Source organism: Dipodomys merriami, unplaced genomic scaffold (genome assembly GCF_024711535.1).
Source record: "Dipodomys merriami isolate MVZ:Mamm:240054 unplaced genomic scaffold, mDipMer1.0.p SCAF_325, whole genome shotgun sequence".
Lineage (NCBI taxonomy): Eukaryota > Metazoa > Chordata > Mammalia > Rodentia > Heteromyidae > Dipodomys > Dipodomys merriami.
This window is the reverse complement of record NW_027204771.1, coordinates 885,656-906,307: the sequence shown is the minus strand read 5'-3', so window position 1 is coordinate 906,307 and position 20,652 is coordinate 885,656. Positions and strand designations below refer to the sequence as shown.

Here is a 20,652-nt window from a genome sequence, read left to right as displayed (position 1 = left end):
TTCAGTTTATTTAGGTAACCACCTCCTACTACTTCATTTCCAATTACAACAGAAATTGACTATAAGAAAGTACTAACTTGGGGCTGGGAAGGTGGCTCAGTGGTAGAGTGCTTGCCTTGCATGCATGAGGCCCTGGGTTCGATTCCTCAGCACCACATAAGCAGAAAAAGCTGGAAGTGGTGCTGTGGCTCCAGTGGTAGAGCGCTAGCCTTGAGCTGAAGAGCTGAGGGACAGCACCCAGGCCCAGAGTTCAGGCCCATGACTGGCAAAAAAAAAAAAAAAAAAAAAAAAAGAAAAACAAATAGGAAAATGGATCTTTACCTGCTTTTATCTTAAGGCATACAATAATATTTTATAGCATTTATAAAGTAATTTTGAAAAAAAATACATTTTTCTACCTCAAAATGATCAGATTTCTCTTTTTAAAAAGTAGGTACTAGCTGGGTACTGGTGGCTCACCCGTCATCCTACCTACTCAGGAGGCTGAGATCTGAGGATCATGGTTCAAAGCCAGCCTAGGCAAGAAAGTCCGTGAGACTCTCATCTCCAATGAACCACTCAGAAAACCGGAAGTGGTGCTGAGGCTCAAGTGGTAGAGAGCTCATCTTGAGCTGAAGAGCAGAGGGACAGCGCCCAGGCCCAAACCCAACAACAACAACAAAAAAGTATGTACTTAAAACATAAATTTTTCCAAAGATTACTAATATTTCATAAAATAGTCATCTTGACTCTGAAGGCAAAAAATAAAGAAAATGTGATGGTAAACACATAAAAATCTCTATATGGATAGAGAACTGATTTCTATGCACAAGTTCACCGCTATGGGACGTGCTTGTCAAACTTACAGTTTTGTAAGTCTGTACTTCCTGCTGTAGGTCCTTTAGTTTATTTTCACTTTCTGTGAGGACCGCTTGTTTCTGCAACTCTAACTCTTCCAGGGCCAAAGCTTCTTGGCATTCTTTTTCTTGAGTGATCTTCAAATATTCTGACTGACTTCTTTCCTGTGCCGAAAACAACAGAGTAACATCTTAAACCCATGCCAATCTCCAGTGTTCCCAAAGTACTTCTACAAGAATCATGCTTTTCATTTGATCTACATGCAGTGCTAAAAGAGGTGCTGTGTTAGCTGGGTGTGGGGGCTCCCGTCTGTTGTCCTAGGTATGGAGGGGCTGACCTCTGAGGATCACGGTTCAAGGCCAGCTGGGGAGGAATGTCCCTGAGACGCTCACCTCCAAGGAACCAGAAAAATGATGAAAGTGTAGAACTGGTTTTGGCTAGGGAAGCTAACGGGGCACTTTTAACATTAAGTTGTCACAGTGAATGTCAATGTCATTATACTCTGGTGACGCACAATGCTTTGAAGAAATGATTCTGTATTACAAGTTGACTGATGAAGAAAACATCAACTTTTTGTAATGTTGACTTCAAAATGTTTTGTTTCGACATACTAGTTTGTTTAATGTAAGTAGTGTTTTATTTTTTGGTGGGAGTAGGATGGAACGCTGGACTTTGTGCAAACAAGACAGGTGTGTAACACATAAGCCACACCTCCAAACACGTTATGCCTTGGTTACTTATTAATTGACTTATTTGCTGGCACTAGGACTTGAACTCAGAGCCCATGCACTGCCCTTTTACTGTTTGCTCAAGGCTGGTCCTCACCTACTTGAACCATATTCCTCTTCTGGCCTTTGTGCGGGGGGTGGGAGGGTGGGGTGGGGTAGATAAGAGTCTCATGGACTTCCCTGCCTGGGCTGGCTTTGAACCTCCATCCTCAGAGTTATTTTCAAGGTAGGGTCCTAGCCTGGCCTGAGTTGTGATTCTCTGACTTGTGCCTCTCCATAAGCTGAGGATGACCCCACCCAGCCACTGTGCTTCCCCCGTAGCCAGGGCAGACGGTGCGTGGCACTGAACCTAGCCAACGGCATGCTCTGGCTGGCCTTTAGTCACCATCCCCTCATCTTTGCTCCCAAGTAGCTAGGATTACAGGCTCCAGCCACCATACAGGGTGGAGATAATAAAGTTAAAATTAATTTCTATATGGTCATAAAAATAAAAAGAGGAAAGCTTTAGAGTTTGCTCAAATAAAGGTGGGAAAATATGTGTGTGTGTGAGAGAGAGAAAGAGAGAGAGAGAGAGAGAGAGAGAGAGAGAGAGAGAGAGAGAGAGAGAGAGAGAGAGAGAGAGAGAGAGAGAGGAGCTTGGCTCCTTATTCTATAGGGACTGTATCTGAACATAGTCCTATACCTGAATACAGTCTTCCTGAAAGACAGTAATGATAAGGCAACATTCAATGCCTTCTGCCCTAAAATCCAATTATTCCAGCATGAAAATCCATAGCTAGGCTTTATGAAAAGGCCCTTTTTAGCATTATTTTTAGCTATACTTATGTCTCTTTTTGTCTTTAATTTCCATTTACCCTATTTTTATTTTATGCTGTCCTGATATACTTTCAACACCACTGTAAACTGTAGGGTTTTCTTTCTAGACCACACAAGAGGACATATATATCCAGTGATGGGTAAATTTCACAGCCATACACTAATTACCTAACTTCAGCCAATCACACTGCCTTCCTGAGCCAAGCGGGAAGGAGTCTTGCTACTACAGGGCAAGAACCATTAGTGCAGAAATTCTGAGGGATTCTTGGAGACTCAGATTTGACTAATAGTAAAGAAAATCATTCATGAAAGGCAGGGGGTTAGAAATGAAATATCTCTCACCCTTTTACACTAAATGCATTTAAAATAATATATTAACTTCATGCATTTTATGAATAACTTCATATAAAAACAAATTTAAATTTTGATAGTTCATATTTTAATAGTAACTCAGACAAAAAGGCACTTGTATTTTATAGAATTTTTTTTTTAATGATTGAATCACACTATGACAGTTTGTCTGCACAACTGAATTGCTGCTTTTGTTAGCTCAGTCATTTTAAATTTAATTATATACATCTTTTCCTTTTTTTGTTTATGTAGGACTAAGGAATCAAACCCAGAGCTTCATGCATGCTAGGCAAGCACTCACCACTAAGCCACCTTCCCGGCCCTTAAATTTATTTTTTAAGCATCATATGAATGGAGAGTATTTATCTCTTTAAAATGAACTTTAGATAAAACGCTGGGATCCATGAGCTGAGTATCAGTCTGTTGAGGATGTGTCTGCACACATGTGTGTGTGCATGTGTGTGTGCATGCATGCATTTGTGCTGGTACTAGGGCTGAATCTCTGGGTGCTGTCCCTTAGCTTTTTCTGCTTAAGGCTAGCACTTTACCACTTGAGCCACAGCTCCACTTCTGGCTTTTTGGTGGCTAACTGGAAACAAAGTCTTTCCTACACAGATTGGCTTTGAACCACAATTCTTAGCCCTCATCTTCTTGACAGGCTACAGTTACAGACAGGTGTGAACCAACAGAGTCCAATTAAATTTATTTTCAAAGAATTTACCACTTTACAATGCATTTCAGATAGCTTGGTGACTCATGTCTGTCATCCTAGCGACTCAAGTGGCTGAGATCTGAGGATCACAGCTGGATAGTGGGGAAGGAAAGTCCTTGATCTGAGGATCAGGTTGAAGTCAGTCAGGGCAGGAAAGTCTTATCTCCAATTAACCACTCAAAAAACCTGCAGAATGCTAGGCTAAAGCAACAAAAACGTGGCAGAATGCTAGGCTTAAGCAACAAAAACCTCAAGGATGGCACCCAGGCCCTGAGTTCAAGCCCCACATCAGGACACACACACAAAACACCTTCAAGAAACCCAGAGACAATCAAATACATTTCAGACAAAACTCAGGGCCCGTGGACTCTGAGTATTACACTGTGTAGTTTTTAGGCCTTTTGCGGAAGTGTGCAGGCACCCCTTCAAGTAACCTCTCATCTCCTTTCCTTCCTGCTGTTAAGGCAGGAAGAATAGATGAAAACAATTCTGACAAATGAGAGCTTGGACGATCACACAAGACTAAATTAAGCTCTAACAGTCTTTTGTGATCTTCTTACACCTGCTGCAAGGCAACTGATTAACAATGTGAGATTCATATACCACCAAAGAAAACAGGTTACCTACAAGGGCTATTTTCATTTGTTCCTGTAATTCTCTTTCACGGGTCTGAAATTTCCCAGTCAATTCCTGTTCTTTTTCAGCTAGTTCCTTTGCATGTAGCTTCTGGAGTTGAGCAATTTGTTCTTCTGAGGATTTCTGAAAATCAGGAAATGGATGAAGTGAAAAGCTGCAGAATTAAATACGTAACTCCTCCACAAAGTAATACTTTGTTATGGGTTAACCAAGGTAGTGACTTCAGAAGTAAAAATCGGAACAGATCCCCTAGATGGATCAAGAAGGGATAAGAGGGGAGATATCGATTGTGACACCTTGTACTTACAAACTGACATGCTCAACTAAAACCCCATGTGTACAACTATTTAAAGGATTTAAACAACAACAACAAAAAAATCGCAGCTGCTGGGCAGGGGACCAAACAGTAGGTGATATCTGAGAGTACTTACTATTTACCTAGAAAACGTTTTAGTTCAATCCCTCCTATTTCACACTTCATATCAAATAAATTTCAGTTGGGTCAAAGATGTAACCATGAGCAAATGTAAACATGAGAGTGTCAGAGGGAAAAAAACACATAAAAATCAAGAAAATCAGTCAGGTGTGGGTGACACCTGTAACCCCAGCACTATGGAGGTCAGGCAGGAAGGCTGTGAGTTCGAGGACAGAGTGGTCTCTGTTGTGAGCTTGAGGCCACCCCAGTTTAAAAACAAAACACAACACAAAATACAAAAGAACCCCAAAACAAAACCTCAGAGCCATGAACTCAGAGCTGAGCTTGTGTGTGGTTTTGTTTTTTGTAGTGTGACAGATTGAACCAAAGGCCTTGAATCTGACGCCAGGCCTTGCCAGCTACGCTACCTCTCTGTTTATATATTTGTCAATGGAAAATGAATCCAGGTGGCACTTAAAGAAAAGGCTTAGCTGCCACAAAAACAATTTTTCTGTATGGGGACAACAGAAACAAAAGCAAAACAGGCCAGAGAAACGAGGCAGCAAAAACCAGAACAGTTCACTTCTTTTGTGCCAGTGCTGTGGCTTGAACTCAGGCCTGGGGCAATGTTCATTCGCATTTTTCCTCAAGGTTAGCACTCTATCACCTTACCTCAGTCACACAGCCCCACTTGTGGTGTTTTGCTAGTTCAATGGAGACAGGAGTCTCACGGAGTTTCCTTCCCCAAGCTGGCTTTGAAAGAATCATCTTCAAACATCAGCTTGAGCAGCTAGGATTACAGGCATGAGCCACCAGTGCCTGGCTACTTCGCACACACAGGCAAATGCACACACACACTAGGTAAGTGCCTTCTTGACCAAGTTCTGTAGAAGACATTTTGCAGAAGCACCAGCTCGGCGGCCTCCCTTTAAGGAGCCTGACAAATCAGGGAGCCGGGTAAGCCACATGGTGTCCTGGAAAACAGTCCAACCTTAACGTACTCCAGAGAGTAACCTCTGGAGTAAACTCACTTCTCTATCATAGCACTTTTTAAAGCTATTTCCCGAACATAATGAAATGATCAAGGTCTAAAGCACAAATTAACTTTCTTATAGTGAAAGATTACTGTGTAAAAAAAGAGCAGATTGAAAAAATATCAGACTCAGCCAGGTGCTAGTGGCTCACACCTGTAACCCTAGCTACCTAGGAGACTGATTCCTGAGGATCTCAGTTTAAAGCCAGCCCAGGCTGGAAAGAGACTCTCCAATTAACTACCTAAAAACCAGAAGTGGAACTGAGGCTCGAAGGAGTAGAATACCAGCCTTGAGCCAGTGACAGCACTCAGGCCCTGAGTTCAAGCCCCACAACTAGGGGGGAATTCAGATTCAGCTGTGTGCTGGTGGCTCACACCTGTAACCCTGGCTGCCCAGTAGGCTGAGATCTGAGGATCAAGCTTTGAAGTCAGCCCAGGCAGGAAAAGTCCGTGAGACTCTTAACTACAAGTAACCTGCAAAAAGCCACAAGCAGAGCTGTGGCTCGAGTGATAGAATGAAAAGGCTAAGGAATGGGGCCTCGGCCTTGAATTCAAGCCCCATTATCAGCCCACATAAATAAGCAAAAACAGCAGGCGCTGGCTGGCTCATGTCTGCAATCCTAGCTACTTAGGGGGCTGAGATGTTAGGATTGAGGTTCGAAGCCAGCCTGGGCAGGAAAGTCTCTGGCACTCCTATCTCCAATGAACCATCAAAAAAGCCAGAAGTGGAGGGGGGACCAAGATGGCGACGGGGCAGTAGGGAAACGCCACAGCTCTCTCCAACCAAAAAGAGAGTTCGAGCTCCAACGCTTAATCTCCCCAAGAGACCGACAACAACAAAAAGACGAACACTCAGAGAAAAACCAGAGGCGGAGAATAACAAAAAAAGAAACAGAGGAAAAGAAGAATTTCAGAAGAAAAGCGAAGACCCCTCCCCCAACCTTTACTGGCCGCGCGGCAGTGCGCCAAGCCGCCGGCCAGCCGGCCCGGCGGGGGCTGCGGGAGCCCCAAGAGACACAGCAGAGACACAGGGGGCCGCTTTCAGATCACCAGGTACTGGTTTACAGAACAGCGGATCGCCAGGAACAGAGAAGCCTACCAGCCAGGAGTCTCCACGAGGATCCCACCCCCACCCCTCACTCTCCACCCGAGCAGAGAGGCTCCATCCCGCCAAAGCCGCTCGGCACCAGCAGCGCGCCCGCCGCGATGGCAACGACCCGGCACTCTCCACCCGAGCAGAGAGGTTCCATCCCGCCAAAACCGCCAGCAGCGCACAAAGGGAACTGTCTGCAGACCACCCGCCCGCCCGATCACGATCGCAACGACCCGGCGGGGCCACTCGGGCCCCAGAGGTACCGCGAAGAAGCTGCCTGAGCGGGGACACTCTTGACCCGACAGCTTCGACAGAGGCAGAGACAGAAAAGAATCACACAGAGCCACCACCGCCCAACCCAGCCCGGATTGCAACAACAACTGACGACCTACACCACACAAAAACAACCAGCTCCAGGGTGAGTACCCCACAGGGGAAGTGTATCCCTCAAGGGAGACCAGAGCTGGAGGGAATCCCCAGACCCTGACCTAGACTCCCTACCCCAACACCCGGACCACAGGACCCACTAAAACTGGGAACTGTTTGAGAGCTCCACCAGCCCGTGGAGCACACTCAGCTGGCCAGGCTAGAGCAAGAGCACCCCTGGAAGGGAGCTTAAATGCCCAAGCCAGGAACAGCGCCCCTGGGTCAAGACTACCAACAGTAGAAGAAATTTGAACTGTGTCCCCCAGGCTGTATAACCTAGGTGGTATACACATCAGCACAGGCCTAACGAGTGCGCTCCAGGCTGCATAACCTAGGTTGTATACACATCAGCACAGGCCTAACAAGCGCGCTCCAGGCTGGGGCCGGAACCAGGCCCGGGGATCCGGCGCCTGAACAACACAACCAACTCCTCCCAATTGAAGTAAAAAGCTGAGCATACGCCTCAACAGAGGGGAGAAAGCCAGGAAACAACACTCCCCGGGGAAGCACGCCTGTGACAACAAAAGACCTGGAGGCCCAGGACAAGAGAAGCCCAAACCCCACCAAAACTCCACCCATATACCCTAGACTGGGAATTGGGCAACACAGGCTGCCAGCACCTGATAGTAAGCAGGAGCTCAGACTGTTAAGGCGGCTCAGCAATAGAGTGATAGTCTTGGATGTATGAGGCCCTGGATCTGATTCCTCAGCATCACAAAAGCAAAAAGGGTCAGAAGTGGTGCTGTGGCTCAAACGGTAGGGTGCCAGCCTTTAGCTGAAAAGCTGAGGGACAGCACCCAAACCTAGAGTTCAAGCCCACAACCAGCCCAAAACAAACAAACAAAAACACATCAGGAGCCCATAGCAGACTCCAGCATTTGGGAGAGTGCATCCAGAGCATCTGTTCTTCACAAGAGCACCCGTAAGAGCAAACACAAGCAGTCTAGGCTGCTCAACCCTTCCAAAGGCGGGAACTGCCAGCAATCTACAGCAGAGAGCTGAGAATCCTAAGTAAGTCAGAATAGCAGCTGGAAATAGGCTCCCAACAGAACCCAGATCAGGCACAGACTCTCTCTACCAATACAGAATCAGCAACCAAGCAAAGACAGACACACCAAAACAAAATTGAAGAGCAGTCTCCTGAACCTCCATGCGAAAATCACAGAGAAAAATCACAAGGTTTACTACCACCCAGGACAGCAAGCTCACCTCAAAAGCCAGCAGCCACACAGGGGAGAGCCCCAGTGGGAGCAAAGCAGGAATGGAAGACAAAGGCTACTTCCAAGGGTTGCTGGAGGCAATGACTCAAGAAATAAAGCGAGAAATTGATCAGAAATTGAAAGAGCACAAGGATGAACTATCCAAAGAGATACAGGGTATCAAACAAGAGATGCATGCAAAAATAGAAGCTGCACAAACCTCAGTAAGAAGTGAGATAAACGCCAAATTAGAGGTAATGCATACCTCATTGAGAGGTGAGATCAGTACTCTGAGAACCAACATTGAATCCATAAAGGGATCCATTTCCTCCATGCAAACCACAATAGAAGCCACTGTCAACAGAGTGAATGATATGGAAGGTAGAGTGTCAGATACAGAAGACAGAATACACCAACTGGACCAAAAAGTGACAGATATGGAAAAATCACTCAAGTTAAACCAAAGGGATATTCAAGAGCAAGCAGATAATGCTAAAAAATTTAACCTTCGCATAATTGGAGTGGACGAAGGTGAGGAATTCCAGAGCAAGGGAATGCAACACCTATTTAACAAGATAATCAATGAAAATTTTCCCCACCTCAAAAACGACCATCTTAACTACATCACAAAAGCTTATCGAACACCCAACAAGCAAGACCCCAGGAGAAACACTTCTAGACACATTATAGTAAAAATGATAGATCTGAATAATAAGGAAACAATCCTGCATGCAGCAAAAATGAAGAAGGAGCTATACTACAATGGGAAAAAAATAAGAATTACTGCAGATCTCTCCACACAAACAATGAATGCAAGAAAAGCCTGGGAAAGCACCATACGAGCCCTGAGAGCCAATAACTGCCAACCCAGACTGATCTACCCGGCAAAGCTAGCATTCACATTCGATGGAGAACTGAAAACGTTTAATAGCAAAGAAAAACTAAATGAATACATAAACATTAAGCCAGCATTACAAAGAATTCTAAGAGGGGGAACACAACCTGAAGAAAGCAGCCAGGAACTGGGGCCTGCCCCAAACAGGCGTTACTCAAAGTCTAACTGAGCAAGCACAGGAGGAAAGGAAAAAAGAAAAACTTAGGAAAACGGAATGGCAGGGACAACAATGCATCTCTCTATACTTTCTCTTAATATAAATGGGCTGAATTCGCCAATCAAAAGAAAACGAACTGAGGACTGGATCAGAAAACAAGACCCATCCATCTGTTGCCTTCAGGAGACCCACCTCTCAGCCAAACATACAAACAAACTCAGAGTGAAGGGGTGGAAAAGGATCTACCAATCAAACGCCCCCAGTAAGAAAGCAGGTGTAGCTATCCTGATATCTGACAAAATAAACTTTTCACTAAAATCAGTACAGAAAGACAAGGACGGACACTACATATTAATAAAGGGAACAATCCAAGAGGAGGATATAACCATCATCAACTTATATGCCCCAAATATTGGTGCACCCAGATATGTCAAACAAATGCTCTCAAACTTACAGAATAAAATAGATCCCAATACGATAATACTAGGAGACTTTAACACACCACTCTCACCAAAGGACAGGTCTACCAACCAGAGGATTGGCAAAGAAGCTACCGAATTAAGAGAGGCCATACTTCAAGCGGAATTAACGGACATCTACCGAGTATTTCACCCTAAAACAACACAGTACACATTCTTCTCAGCAGCTCACGGAACTTTCTCCAAAATAGACCATATCATAGTTCATGCAAGGAACTTAAGCAAATACAAAGGGATCGACATAATCCCCTGTATCCTATCTGACCACAGTGGAATCAAGCTAGCTCTCAATAACAAAGCATACCGCAGAAATTTCTCTAATACATGGAAATTGAACAGCACACTCCTTAACAATGCCTGGATAACAGAAGAGATCAGAGAAGAAATAAAGCATTTCCTACAACTCAATGAAAATGAAAACACCTCACAAAGAAACTTGTGGGACACAGCAAAAGCAGTCCTGAGGGGCAAATTTATTGCCCTCAGCGCCCACATCAAGAGAATGGAGACAGACCAAGTAAATAATCTCATGTTGCAATTAAAACAGCTAGAAAAACAAGAAAAAATGGGACCTAAAGCTACTAGACGAAGCCAGATAACCAAATTAAAAGCAGAGATTAACCAATTAGAAAATCAGAAAACCATAACCAAAATAAACCAAACAAAAAGCTGGTTCTTTGAAAAAATAAACAAAATTGATGGCCCATTGGCTAGATTAATTAAAAAAAGAAGAGAGGAAACCCATATTAATAGGATTAGGGATGCCACGGGAAACATCACAACCTGTACCCAAGATATCCAAACAATTCTAACAGACTACTTTCAAAAGCTATACTCTCTAAAGGAAGAAAATCGGGCAGAAATGGATGCATTTTTAGAGAAATACAAGTTGCCCAAACTGAGCAAAGAAGAAGTTAACCAATTAAATAAGCCAATATCCTATAATGAGATACAGGAAGCTATCAAAAGTCTTCCAACAAAAAAAAGCCCAGGACCAGATGGATTCACAGCAGAATTCTATAAGACCTTTAAACAAGAACTAATACCCATACTCCTCAAGCTCTTCAGAGAAACAGAGAAGGAAGGAGCTATCCCAAACTCATTCTACGAAGCCAATATCACACTCATCCCCAAACCAGGCAAAGACCCAACCAAAAAGGAGAATTACAGGCCAATCTCCTTGATGAACACAGATGCAAAGATCCTTAACAAGATTCTAGCTAACAGAATCCAGAAACACATAAAATAATTCACTATGACCAGGTAGGCTTCATCCCAGAGACACAGGGATGGTTTAACATACGTAAGTCAATAAATGTAATCCAACATATCAACAGAGCCAAGGTCAAGAATCACATGATTATCGCCACAGATGCAGAAAAGGCCTTTGACAAAATTCAACATTCATTCATGCTAAAAGCTCTGGAGAAAATAGGAATAGAAGGAACATTTCTAAAAACAATAAAAGCCATTTATGACAGACCAATAGCCAATATTATACTTAATGGGGAAAAGCTACAACCAATTCTCCTAAAATCAGGAACAAGGCAAGGATGCCCACTGTCTCCACTCCTCTTCAATATAGTCCTAGAACCCTTAGCCAGGGCAATAAGGCAAGAAAAAGACATTAAAGGGATCCGCATAGGGAAAGAAGAAGTTAAACTATCCCTTTTTGCAGACGACATGATACTATACCTCCACGATCCCAAAAACTCCATCCCCAAACTCTTAGAAATCATAAATCACTTCGGCAAAATAGCAGGATACAAAATAAACCCACAAAAATCAGTTGCCTTCCTATACACTGATAATGTACAGGAAGAGAGGGAAATAAAGGGAGCAACCCCATTCACAATAACCTCCCGAAAAATAAAATATTTAGGAATTAACCTAACCAAAGATGTAAAAGAACTATTTAATGAGAACTATAAAAAGTTAAAGAAAGAAATTGCAGAAGACACTAGGAAATGGAAAGACCTCCCATGCTCCTGGATAGGACGACTTAATATAGTAAAGATGGTAATACTTCCAAAACTAATATACAAATTCAACGCAATTCCTATTAAAATCCCAATGACATACATCACTGAAATACAGAAAACAGTCCAAAAATTCATATGGAACAACAAAAGACCTAGAATAGCCAAAACAATTCTAGGGGATAAAGACAATATGGGAGGGCTATCCATGCCGAACTTCAAACTCTACTACAGAGCTATAATAACAAAGACAGCATGGTACTGGCACAAAAACAGACCCGAAGACCAATGGAACAGAATAGAAGATCCAGAAATAAATCCACAGGCCTACAGCCAGCTGATATTCGACAAAGGAGCCAAAGACATACAATGGAAGAAACACAGCCTCTTCAACCGCTGGTGCTGGGAAAACTGGGCAGCCACATGCAGAAAACTAAAAGTGGACTCCAGCCTATCACCATGCACCAACATCAACTCAAAATGGATTAAAGACCTTAACATTAAACCTGAATCTCTGAAACTACTGCAGGACAGAGTAGGAGAGACACTTGAACTAATAGGCACAGGAAGGAACTTCCTGAACAGAGTCCCAGGGTCACAACAAATTGGAGAGAGACTCGACAAATGGGACTACCTTAAAATAAAAAGCTTCTGCACAGATAAAGCTATCGCAACCAAGCTAGAAAGACAACCAACTAATTGGGAAAAAATATTTACCAGCAATATATCAGACAAGGGGTTAACATCCTGTATATACAGGGAACTCAAGAAACTAATCCCTCCCAAACCTAACAAACCAATTACTAAATGGGCAAGGGAACTAAAGAGGGACTTCTCAAATGAAGAAATAAAAATGGCAAAGAAACACATGAGGAAATGTTCATCATCCCTGGTGGTGAAGGAAATGCAAATAAAGACAACCCTGAGATACCACCTTACCCCAGTCAGAATGTCCCACATCCACAAATCAGCCAACGACAAATGCTGGAGGGGATGTGGAGAACGAGGAACGCTATTACACTGCTGGTGGGAATGTACACTCATACAACCACTTTGGAAAGCAGTCTGGAGGGTCCTTAGAAAGCTAAAGATTGACCTCCCTTACGACCCAGTCATACCACTTCTAGGCATCTACCCTGAACAACAGGAACCAACATACAAGGACACGTGCACCTCCATGTTTATTGCAGCACTGTTCACAATAGCTAGGATATGGAAACAACCTAGATGCCCCACCACAGATGAATGGATCCAAAAATTGTGGTATCTATACACAATGGAATATTATGCAGCCATTAGAAATGACAAAATAATGGCATTTGCAGGGAAATGGATGGAGCTAGAAGGAATCATGTTGAGCGAGGTAAGCCAAGAACGAAGAGACAAACAGTACATGGTCTCCCTGATAAGCGGATGATAAATCCAAAATGTTAGGTGATATGACAAAACTAACAGGACTTAAGAAACAAAGAACTCCCACTCATCTGGTTGAACCACTACTAAATATCCCCATGCTGCTGATCACGTGTATTGGTATATAACATATGATCACCGTTATATATTACAGACTGTGATAGACAATTTGCTCCAGGAAAGTTAGAATGAACGTGTGACTTTAAATGAGCATCATTATTCCACAATACTGTGAATTTCCGGGAATTAAGTAATCACTTAATCACAATCAAAAAAAAAAAAAAAAAGAACCTTGGGGAAGGGAGGGAGGAAGGGGATGGTAGGGAGAAAACAATGGAGGGGGTAACAATGTTCAAGAGGAAGTTTACTCATTACCCCACTCATGTAACTGTAACCCTCTGTATAGAATCTTTACAATAAAAAAATTAAAAAAAAAAAAAAAAAACTGTAAAAAAAAAAAAAAGCCAGAAGTGGAGCTGTGGTTAAATGGTAGAGTACTAGCCTTGAGCCCTAAAGCTCAGGGACAGCGCCCAGGCCTTGAGTTCAAGCCCCAGGACCGGCACAAAAGCATAAAGGAAAGTTATCAGTTTCAAAAATGTCTGCAGCCCGTTTCAATGCAGACTCCTTCTTACTTTCATGAGGCCCGTGACCTCCTGTTTCACCCGACTTAGTTCACGCTGAAGACTGGCGCGTTCTTCCTCACTCTTCTTCTCCACAGCTCTGATCTGCTCATCCATCTCCGCCTTCATCTTCCTGCGTGCCTCCTCTGTTTTCTGGGCAGCACTCAAGGCCTTCTCAAGTTCCTCAAAAGCTATAAGGAGAAGAGCAGAGACAGGTGTCTTCAGGAGACACTACCACTGAGCCGAAGTCTCATACATTCAACTGAAGGGGCACTAAGCAGCGGCAGCAGGACAGGTTAAAAGAAAATTACTTCATCCATTCTAAGCCAGAGCTAATTCTGCTTAACAGATTCACAAGGACTGTCAGTGGAAATCAATTTATTTTCGAGCTGTTTTTAACCCCCTTGATATCAGGGCTCTTATTTATGACCCACACCTCAAGAGCTTGAAAGTAAGTACTAAAGTAAAAAAAGTTCCTTAGGCTTACAACTAGTGTCCTACAACAGATTCAAAGAAATGGGAGACACAGGGCCCTATCTCCATGCAGTATAATCTCAATTTGCTTTTTCTTTGCTCTGCAGTTCTTAACATGCAATAAATACTCATAACAGGACGTCTTTCTCACCCGTGGGTGTTTATGGTTCCTGTGAAGCTAGGATGATGGATTCATTACTACCCTCTGACTGAAGTATTTTTTTTAAAAACAATAAATTGTATTAGGTATAGAAAGACACAGAGGCTGATCTCTACCAACAACTGGGAAACAGAAATTGTTGTTCCACAGTTTAATAAATACATTCTCTGGCAGCCATTACTCATTTTATAACCCTGAAGTAGAAAGCCAATGCTTAACTAAACCCTAAATCCCAAAGGCACACTCAAGTAGCCAAGGTTATCTGTCAACTCTCAGTCTGAGTACACTGGCGTTTGCCTACGAACACCCAGGTCATCTTTAGAAATAAGTCAAACAGAGAAAAATGCTGTTTTTGTGTGACTCTACCTTCCAGTGTCAAGCAAACAGAAATAGTGTCATTCTTCCTATGATCACAAGATTACTTTCCTCACCTAACTAGGAAGAGTGAGGAGGCTGCTTGGGCTCATGTTGTAGGACCAGGCTGGGCCAGAAGTTAGTGAGACTCTATCAACGTAACGTGGGCACTGGTGGCCTACAAGCTCAACCATGCCGAGAGAAGGCAGGAGAACTACTGTACATGGGAATTGGGCAAAACTATGAGATCCTAGCTGAGTGGTAACTAAAAAGGGATGGGACTCTGACTTCAGTGGTAGAGCACCTGGACAGCAAGCACAGGACCCTGAGTTCAAACCCCAATACTGCCAATTGAAAAGAGTACTAACTGTGGGAAAGAGAAGCTGTAAGATCTTAGTTTGGGCTGGGAAGGTGGCTCTGTGGTAGAGTGCTTGCTTTGGATGCATAAGGCCCCGGGTTCAATTCCTCAGTACCACATACACAGAAAAAGCTGCAAGTGGCGTTGTGGCTCAAGTGGTACAGTGCTTGAGAAAAAGCAGCTCAGGGACAGTGCCCAGGCCCTGAGTTCAAGCCCCATGAACGACAAAAAAAAGAAAAAGAAAAAGAAAAAAAAATCTTAGTTTGTGCTCAAGACTTAACGACGGAAAGTAAAAAGTGTGCAAGTAATGAAAAGTGTATTTCCATATTCTTGTGTACTGGGACTTGAACTCAGGGCCAAGGTGCTCTCAGCCTTTTCACTCAAGGCTGCCGCTCTACCACTTGAGCTACAGCTCCACTTCTGACATTGTGTTGGTTATTTGGAGCCAAGAGTCTTTTGGATTTGTGTCTGGGCTGGCTTTGAACCTTGATTCAGATATCAGCCTCCTGAGTAGCTAGGATCACAGGTATGAGCCACTGACTTCCAGCTACTGTTTCATTATTGTTAATCATCACATAAAACTGCATCTTAGCCTCTAAGTATGTCATATAAACATCTTTTTTTTTTTTTCTGGTCGGTTGTGGGGCTTGAACTCTGGGCTTGGGCGCTGTCTCTGCGCTCAAGTTGAGCGCTCTACTGCTTGACCCACAGTGCCACTTCCAGTTTTCTAGTGGTTTATTAGAGAGTCTCACAGACTTTCCTGCCCGGGCTGGCTTTGAACCACAATCCTCAGATCTCAGCCTTCTGAGTAGCTAGGATTACAGGCGTGAGCCACCGGCACCCGGCCATATAAACATCTTGTCGATGCTCTGGAGATCGTTTTGAACCTGAAGATAGTTTTGATTCTCTGACACTGTTCAGATGAAAACCTTCAGTCAGTTAAGCGAAATGGAAATGTATGTAGTCAATACCACATAATATTTTCTGTCTCTGTTCTTTTAATACCAGAATTTAGAATAACACAAAATTAAATGTAGTTTTCTCACCTGTTAGATGAAACAAATCCATGACCCTGGTTTCTATTTAGATATAATTTTCTACTATTTTCTAAAGACGTTTAGTAAATCTTAGGATACCTCTGATATTATATCCTAACTTTAGTGTTTTATCCACTAAAATGCTTTTCATAAACCATTTCATTACCCACCATATAATGGTTGAAGGGTGGTTTTTGTTTCACAGTTCTTTTGAGTTTTATCCCTTCTCTCTATTATGTCAGAAACCAAACCACCTCCTGTCTAGAAAGATAAACCTTCACCTTCTTGTAATCCTCATTTAAATGCAACGATGGGAGCACCCAAATTTCCCAACAGATGATAACATGATTTGAGTTGTATAGGTTTATTAATGGCAGACGTGTAAAAAGGACGTAGGAAACAACCCATGCAATATTTAAGAAATCTGAACATGGTAATATAATGACCTAGCTCAGCAGGGTAATAGTATTTCTTACTAAGCCAGAAATCACTTTCTTCTGCCATCTTATTCCAAAGAAATGTTAAGTTCTTCTGTAAATAATGCACGTTACACCTGTGTGCGTGTGCGTATAATAAACATACTCTGTAACACAGTCCCATCTTGGCATTAGGAAGATCTACTGAGAGTTTACTTACAAACCAATAGCATCTCAGCTGGTCTAGCAACTGCCAGACACAAGAAAGAGGTTTTCATAATCTGCAACACTGTACTACTTTCCAAACTCTTTGCCCAGAAGGCTGATTGCAACCTAAGTGCTACAAGTATGTTCGACTGTTCACATCAACTTATTTTTTACTACAAAGGATAAGTGAGGAGAGAGAAAGCATGCACACAACCACCGATTACAAGTCTGCCAACGTGCAAGAGGAAAAACCAAGATACATGGTTAGACAGGAAGGGTAAGCATGAACTATCTCTGAGGGTTTCAAGAACACATTGTGTTCTTTCCAAGCAAAATTCAATGTATCTCAGGCAATTTCTATGTAAAACAAAAGACATTTTAGGCTGGGCCCAGCAGTTCATTCCTGGACTCCTATCTACTTGGGAGGTGTGTGGGGGGGGGGGGAGGATTTTGACTCAAGGCCAGTGTGGAACCAATGTTTGTAAGACTTCATGGAAAACAAGTAACAGCCCCCCGTCATCCACCTATGTGTCAAAGTAGGAGGATTACAGTCTAAATCATCCCACCAAGAAAATGTGAGACCCCCATTGGAAAATAACCAAAGCAGAGAGGATTAGGCGCATGACCCACAGCAAGCATAAGACCCTGAGTTCTAACCCTGGCCTCATAGGAAAAACCAAAGCAAACTGACAACTTGGAGCTGACTCTGAACATACCTCTGGCTAAGATTTAATGAGCTAGTATCTGGCAAGACGCAGAGCAGGACCTGCTCTGCACCTGCCTTCCCTTTACAAAAAGTTCACACACAGTCCAAGGGGAGGCATGATAAACACGAGCACTTCTTTCCTGGATTAGGTGAGAAAGGCTGTCAATCTGAAGCTCAATGATCCGCCCACTCCTTCATCAGTGTTCATGGATGTTCACGAATGGCCTCACATACACTTGGCATATGGTGACGTATGGAAAGTGTTCTACAGAAGTAAACTAATATGGATGGGAGATGCATTAAACAATGGATTCTCAAATAAAAGTAGGGAAAATGAGGCACTGATTTACCCACTTCACTAATTCCCCCTCTCTGTATCCTGAGCTAACAGCTCAGCCAGAATTTTGTGGTTCCAAGTAACATTGCGGTCCTCAGTCCTAGAGAATTCTCTGTGTTTAGGCTAACAGGATCTCCTCTTACTTTTTCTTCCAGAAACAAATAAAGATGCAGAAGTGTGGAAAGGATGCCAATCTCAGTACGAATTATTGGTGGTAAAAGGCTGGCTAACAACATGAAAAATGAGTGAGCCAGGATCTGGTAGCTCCTGTCTGTAATCCTAGCTAGCCTGGAGGATGAGATCCCAGGATTGTGGTTCAAAGCCAGCCTGGCCAGAAAAGTCCATGGGACTCTTATCTCCAACTAAGCATCAAAAAGCTGGAAGTAGAGCTATGGCTCAAGCACGCTACTGCTTCAGCAAAAGGGCTAAGGCATGGCACACAGGCTCTGAGTTCAAATCCAAGTACTGGCAAATAAAAAAAGTATGTAAAGCCAGATACCCATAATCCTAGCTACTCAGGAGGCTGAGAGCTGAGGATCAGAGTTCAAAGCCAGCTTGGACAGAATAAGTCCCCATGAGACTCTTATCTACAATAAACTACTCAAAAAAGGTGGAAGTGGCTCTGTGGTTGAAGTGGTAGAGCACTAGTCTTAAGAGGCTCTGGGACAGCATCCAGGCCCTGAGTTCAAGTCCCAGGACAGACAAGAAAAAGAAAAAAAGAAAAAAAAAGAAGTATGTAAGAGCTCAAAGTGGTTCAAGGTGGTAGAGCACTCGATTTAAGCAAAAGAGCTCAGGGACAGCTCCCAGGCCCTAAGTTCACGACCTATGACTGGGGGGGGGGGGGGGGGGGGAGGGTAGTATCTAAACAAGCTGTGTTTTCATCCCAGCAATAAGGGCTAAAACACATGTGGTATTAAACTTAAAAAGAAAAAAAGACTAGAACAACAAAATGAAAACTAAATGCAGTAAAAAGGCAATAATGCTAATTAAAATCAATAAAGTTTGTCAATGTTTATTTAACTATCAAGCCTCTTTCTGTGAGTAAAGGAATAGCTCAGACCTGTGACCCTATCTATTCTGGAGGCTGAGACCCGGGGACTGTGGTTCAAGGTCAGCCCAAACACCAAAGTGGATCAATGAAGCGGTAGAGAGTCAGCCTTGAGTGAAAAAACCAAGTGAGAACTTGAGGGTCTGAGTTCAATCCCCAGTGCTGACAAAGCTGCACAGACACACACAAAGAACACGTGCTCCAAAGACCCTTTCCGAGAATCAGTGAGATCTTCTCCTTCACAAATATCAATCTGTCTAGAACAGAAGTTCTTTCTATGTAATCAGAATCAACTGATTAAATGTAGATTAAAATAAGCATGAAATCCAGTTATACCGTATTAAACCAAACAATAGACAAAAATGGTAAAAAAAAAAAAAAAGGCAGTTTGGAAAATGTAGGTATGTTTCATGAAAATAAATGTTAACATGTGTTTGTTGTAACCATTGATTTAACAACTTGTAACACCCACCAGCTCTCAGGAGCCCCACTTAACTTCCTCTCTGAGACCCACAGCTAGTTGATGAGGCTTGCTTCAACGAGCCAATACTCCACCTAGTGGTCCTTTCTGGTACTGCAGTTCCTACACAGGCAGACGCACTCCCAAAGTATGCATCCCAGGGTCCATTCCATCAATGAGCCATAGCACAGGTTTGACCACTAAAGCCCAAGGCCCATTTACCTATTAAATACCTTAAACATCAGAATCTTGAAAAAGTCAAGACTTTTTTTGGTTGGTCATGGGGCTTGAACTCTGGGCTTGGGCGCTGTCCTTGAGCTCTTCAGCTCAAGGTGAGTGCTCTACCGCTTGAGCCACAGCACCACTTTCGGTTTTCTGGTGGTTTACTAGAGATAAGTGTCTCATGGACTTTCTTGCCTGGGCTGGCTTTGAACCGTGATCCTCAGATCTTAGCCTCCTGAGTAGCTAGGATTACAGGCGTGAGCCACCCAAGCCTGGCCTAAGTCAAGATTTAAAGACAAGAAAATCTACTAAATTGGAGACAAAACCCTTCCTTGGCCAGCTCATGCCTGTGATCCTAGCTACGGGGCAGACTGAGGATTGTAGTTCAAAGCCAGGTAGACAGCAAAGTCTGTGAGACTATTATCTCTAGTGAACCAGCAAAAAGCTGGAAGTGAAAGTGTGGCTTACATATGGAGCACCAGCCCTACAGGAAAAATCTAAGGGACGGCATCTCGGCACTGAGTACCAAACCCCCATACCTACATCAAAGAAATGCGTTCTGCCAGAGGGTAGTGAATGAGTAATGTAATATTGCCAGGTCTATAAATGAATCCAATTCAGGTGCATTTATAATAAATTTCCCATCAGATATTCATTTGGTACCAAAATAGGTATGCATTATTTATCTAGCATGGCATACTTTGAAAAAAAAATCCAGTTGAACTCATCCTTTTCTTGCCTGAGATACATGGAATTTTCTTTGTAAAGCTTATTCTAAGTACCCATGATAAGAAAAAAAAATATTGGCCCTTACCCCAGTCCTGTTCATACAAGGCTTGGGAAAGGCACCATGATTCACTTATTGGCATGTGTGGATGCATAAAATAAAGATGTTTTATGAGACTTAAGGAAAGTTTGTTACACAAATCATTAGCAAGTAACAAAGCACTTAAATACACACACGATTTTGGTTTGTCATACAGAAATGCATAAACATAACACACACTTAAATACATAACTATGGTGATAGTCCCATAAACATCAAATCTATATACCTGCTCAATGTCTTTGGTATATTTGGCCT

The 20,652-nt window shown here is 43.0% G+C and overlaps 1 protein-coding gene across 7 annotated transcripts in view; it reads right to left on the bottom strand.

The window, feature by feature from the left end:
• Positions 1 to 20,652, bottom strand: part of Golga4 (golgin A4) — a 79,307-nt gene that overhangs the window by 27,053 nt on the left and 31,602 nt on the right. For all 7 annotated transcript variants that reach the window (XM_070042412.1, XM_070042411.1, XM_070042413.1 and 4 more), the window contains 3 exons: positions 13,802 to 13,980; positions 4,072 to 4,203; positions 846 to 1,001 (listed from right to left, as the gene is read on the bottom strand). In XM_070042412.1, coding sequence (XP_069898513.1) covers positions 846 to 1,001; positions 4,072 to 4,203; positions 13,802 to 13,980 — 467 coding nt within the window. The remainder of the gene's footprint in view (positions 1 to 845; positions 1,002 to 4,071; positions 4,204 to 13,801; positions 13,981 to 20,652) is intronic.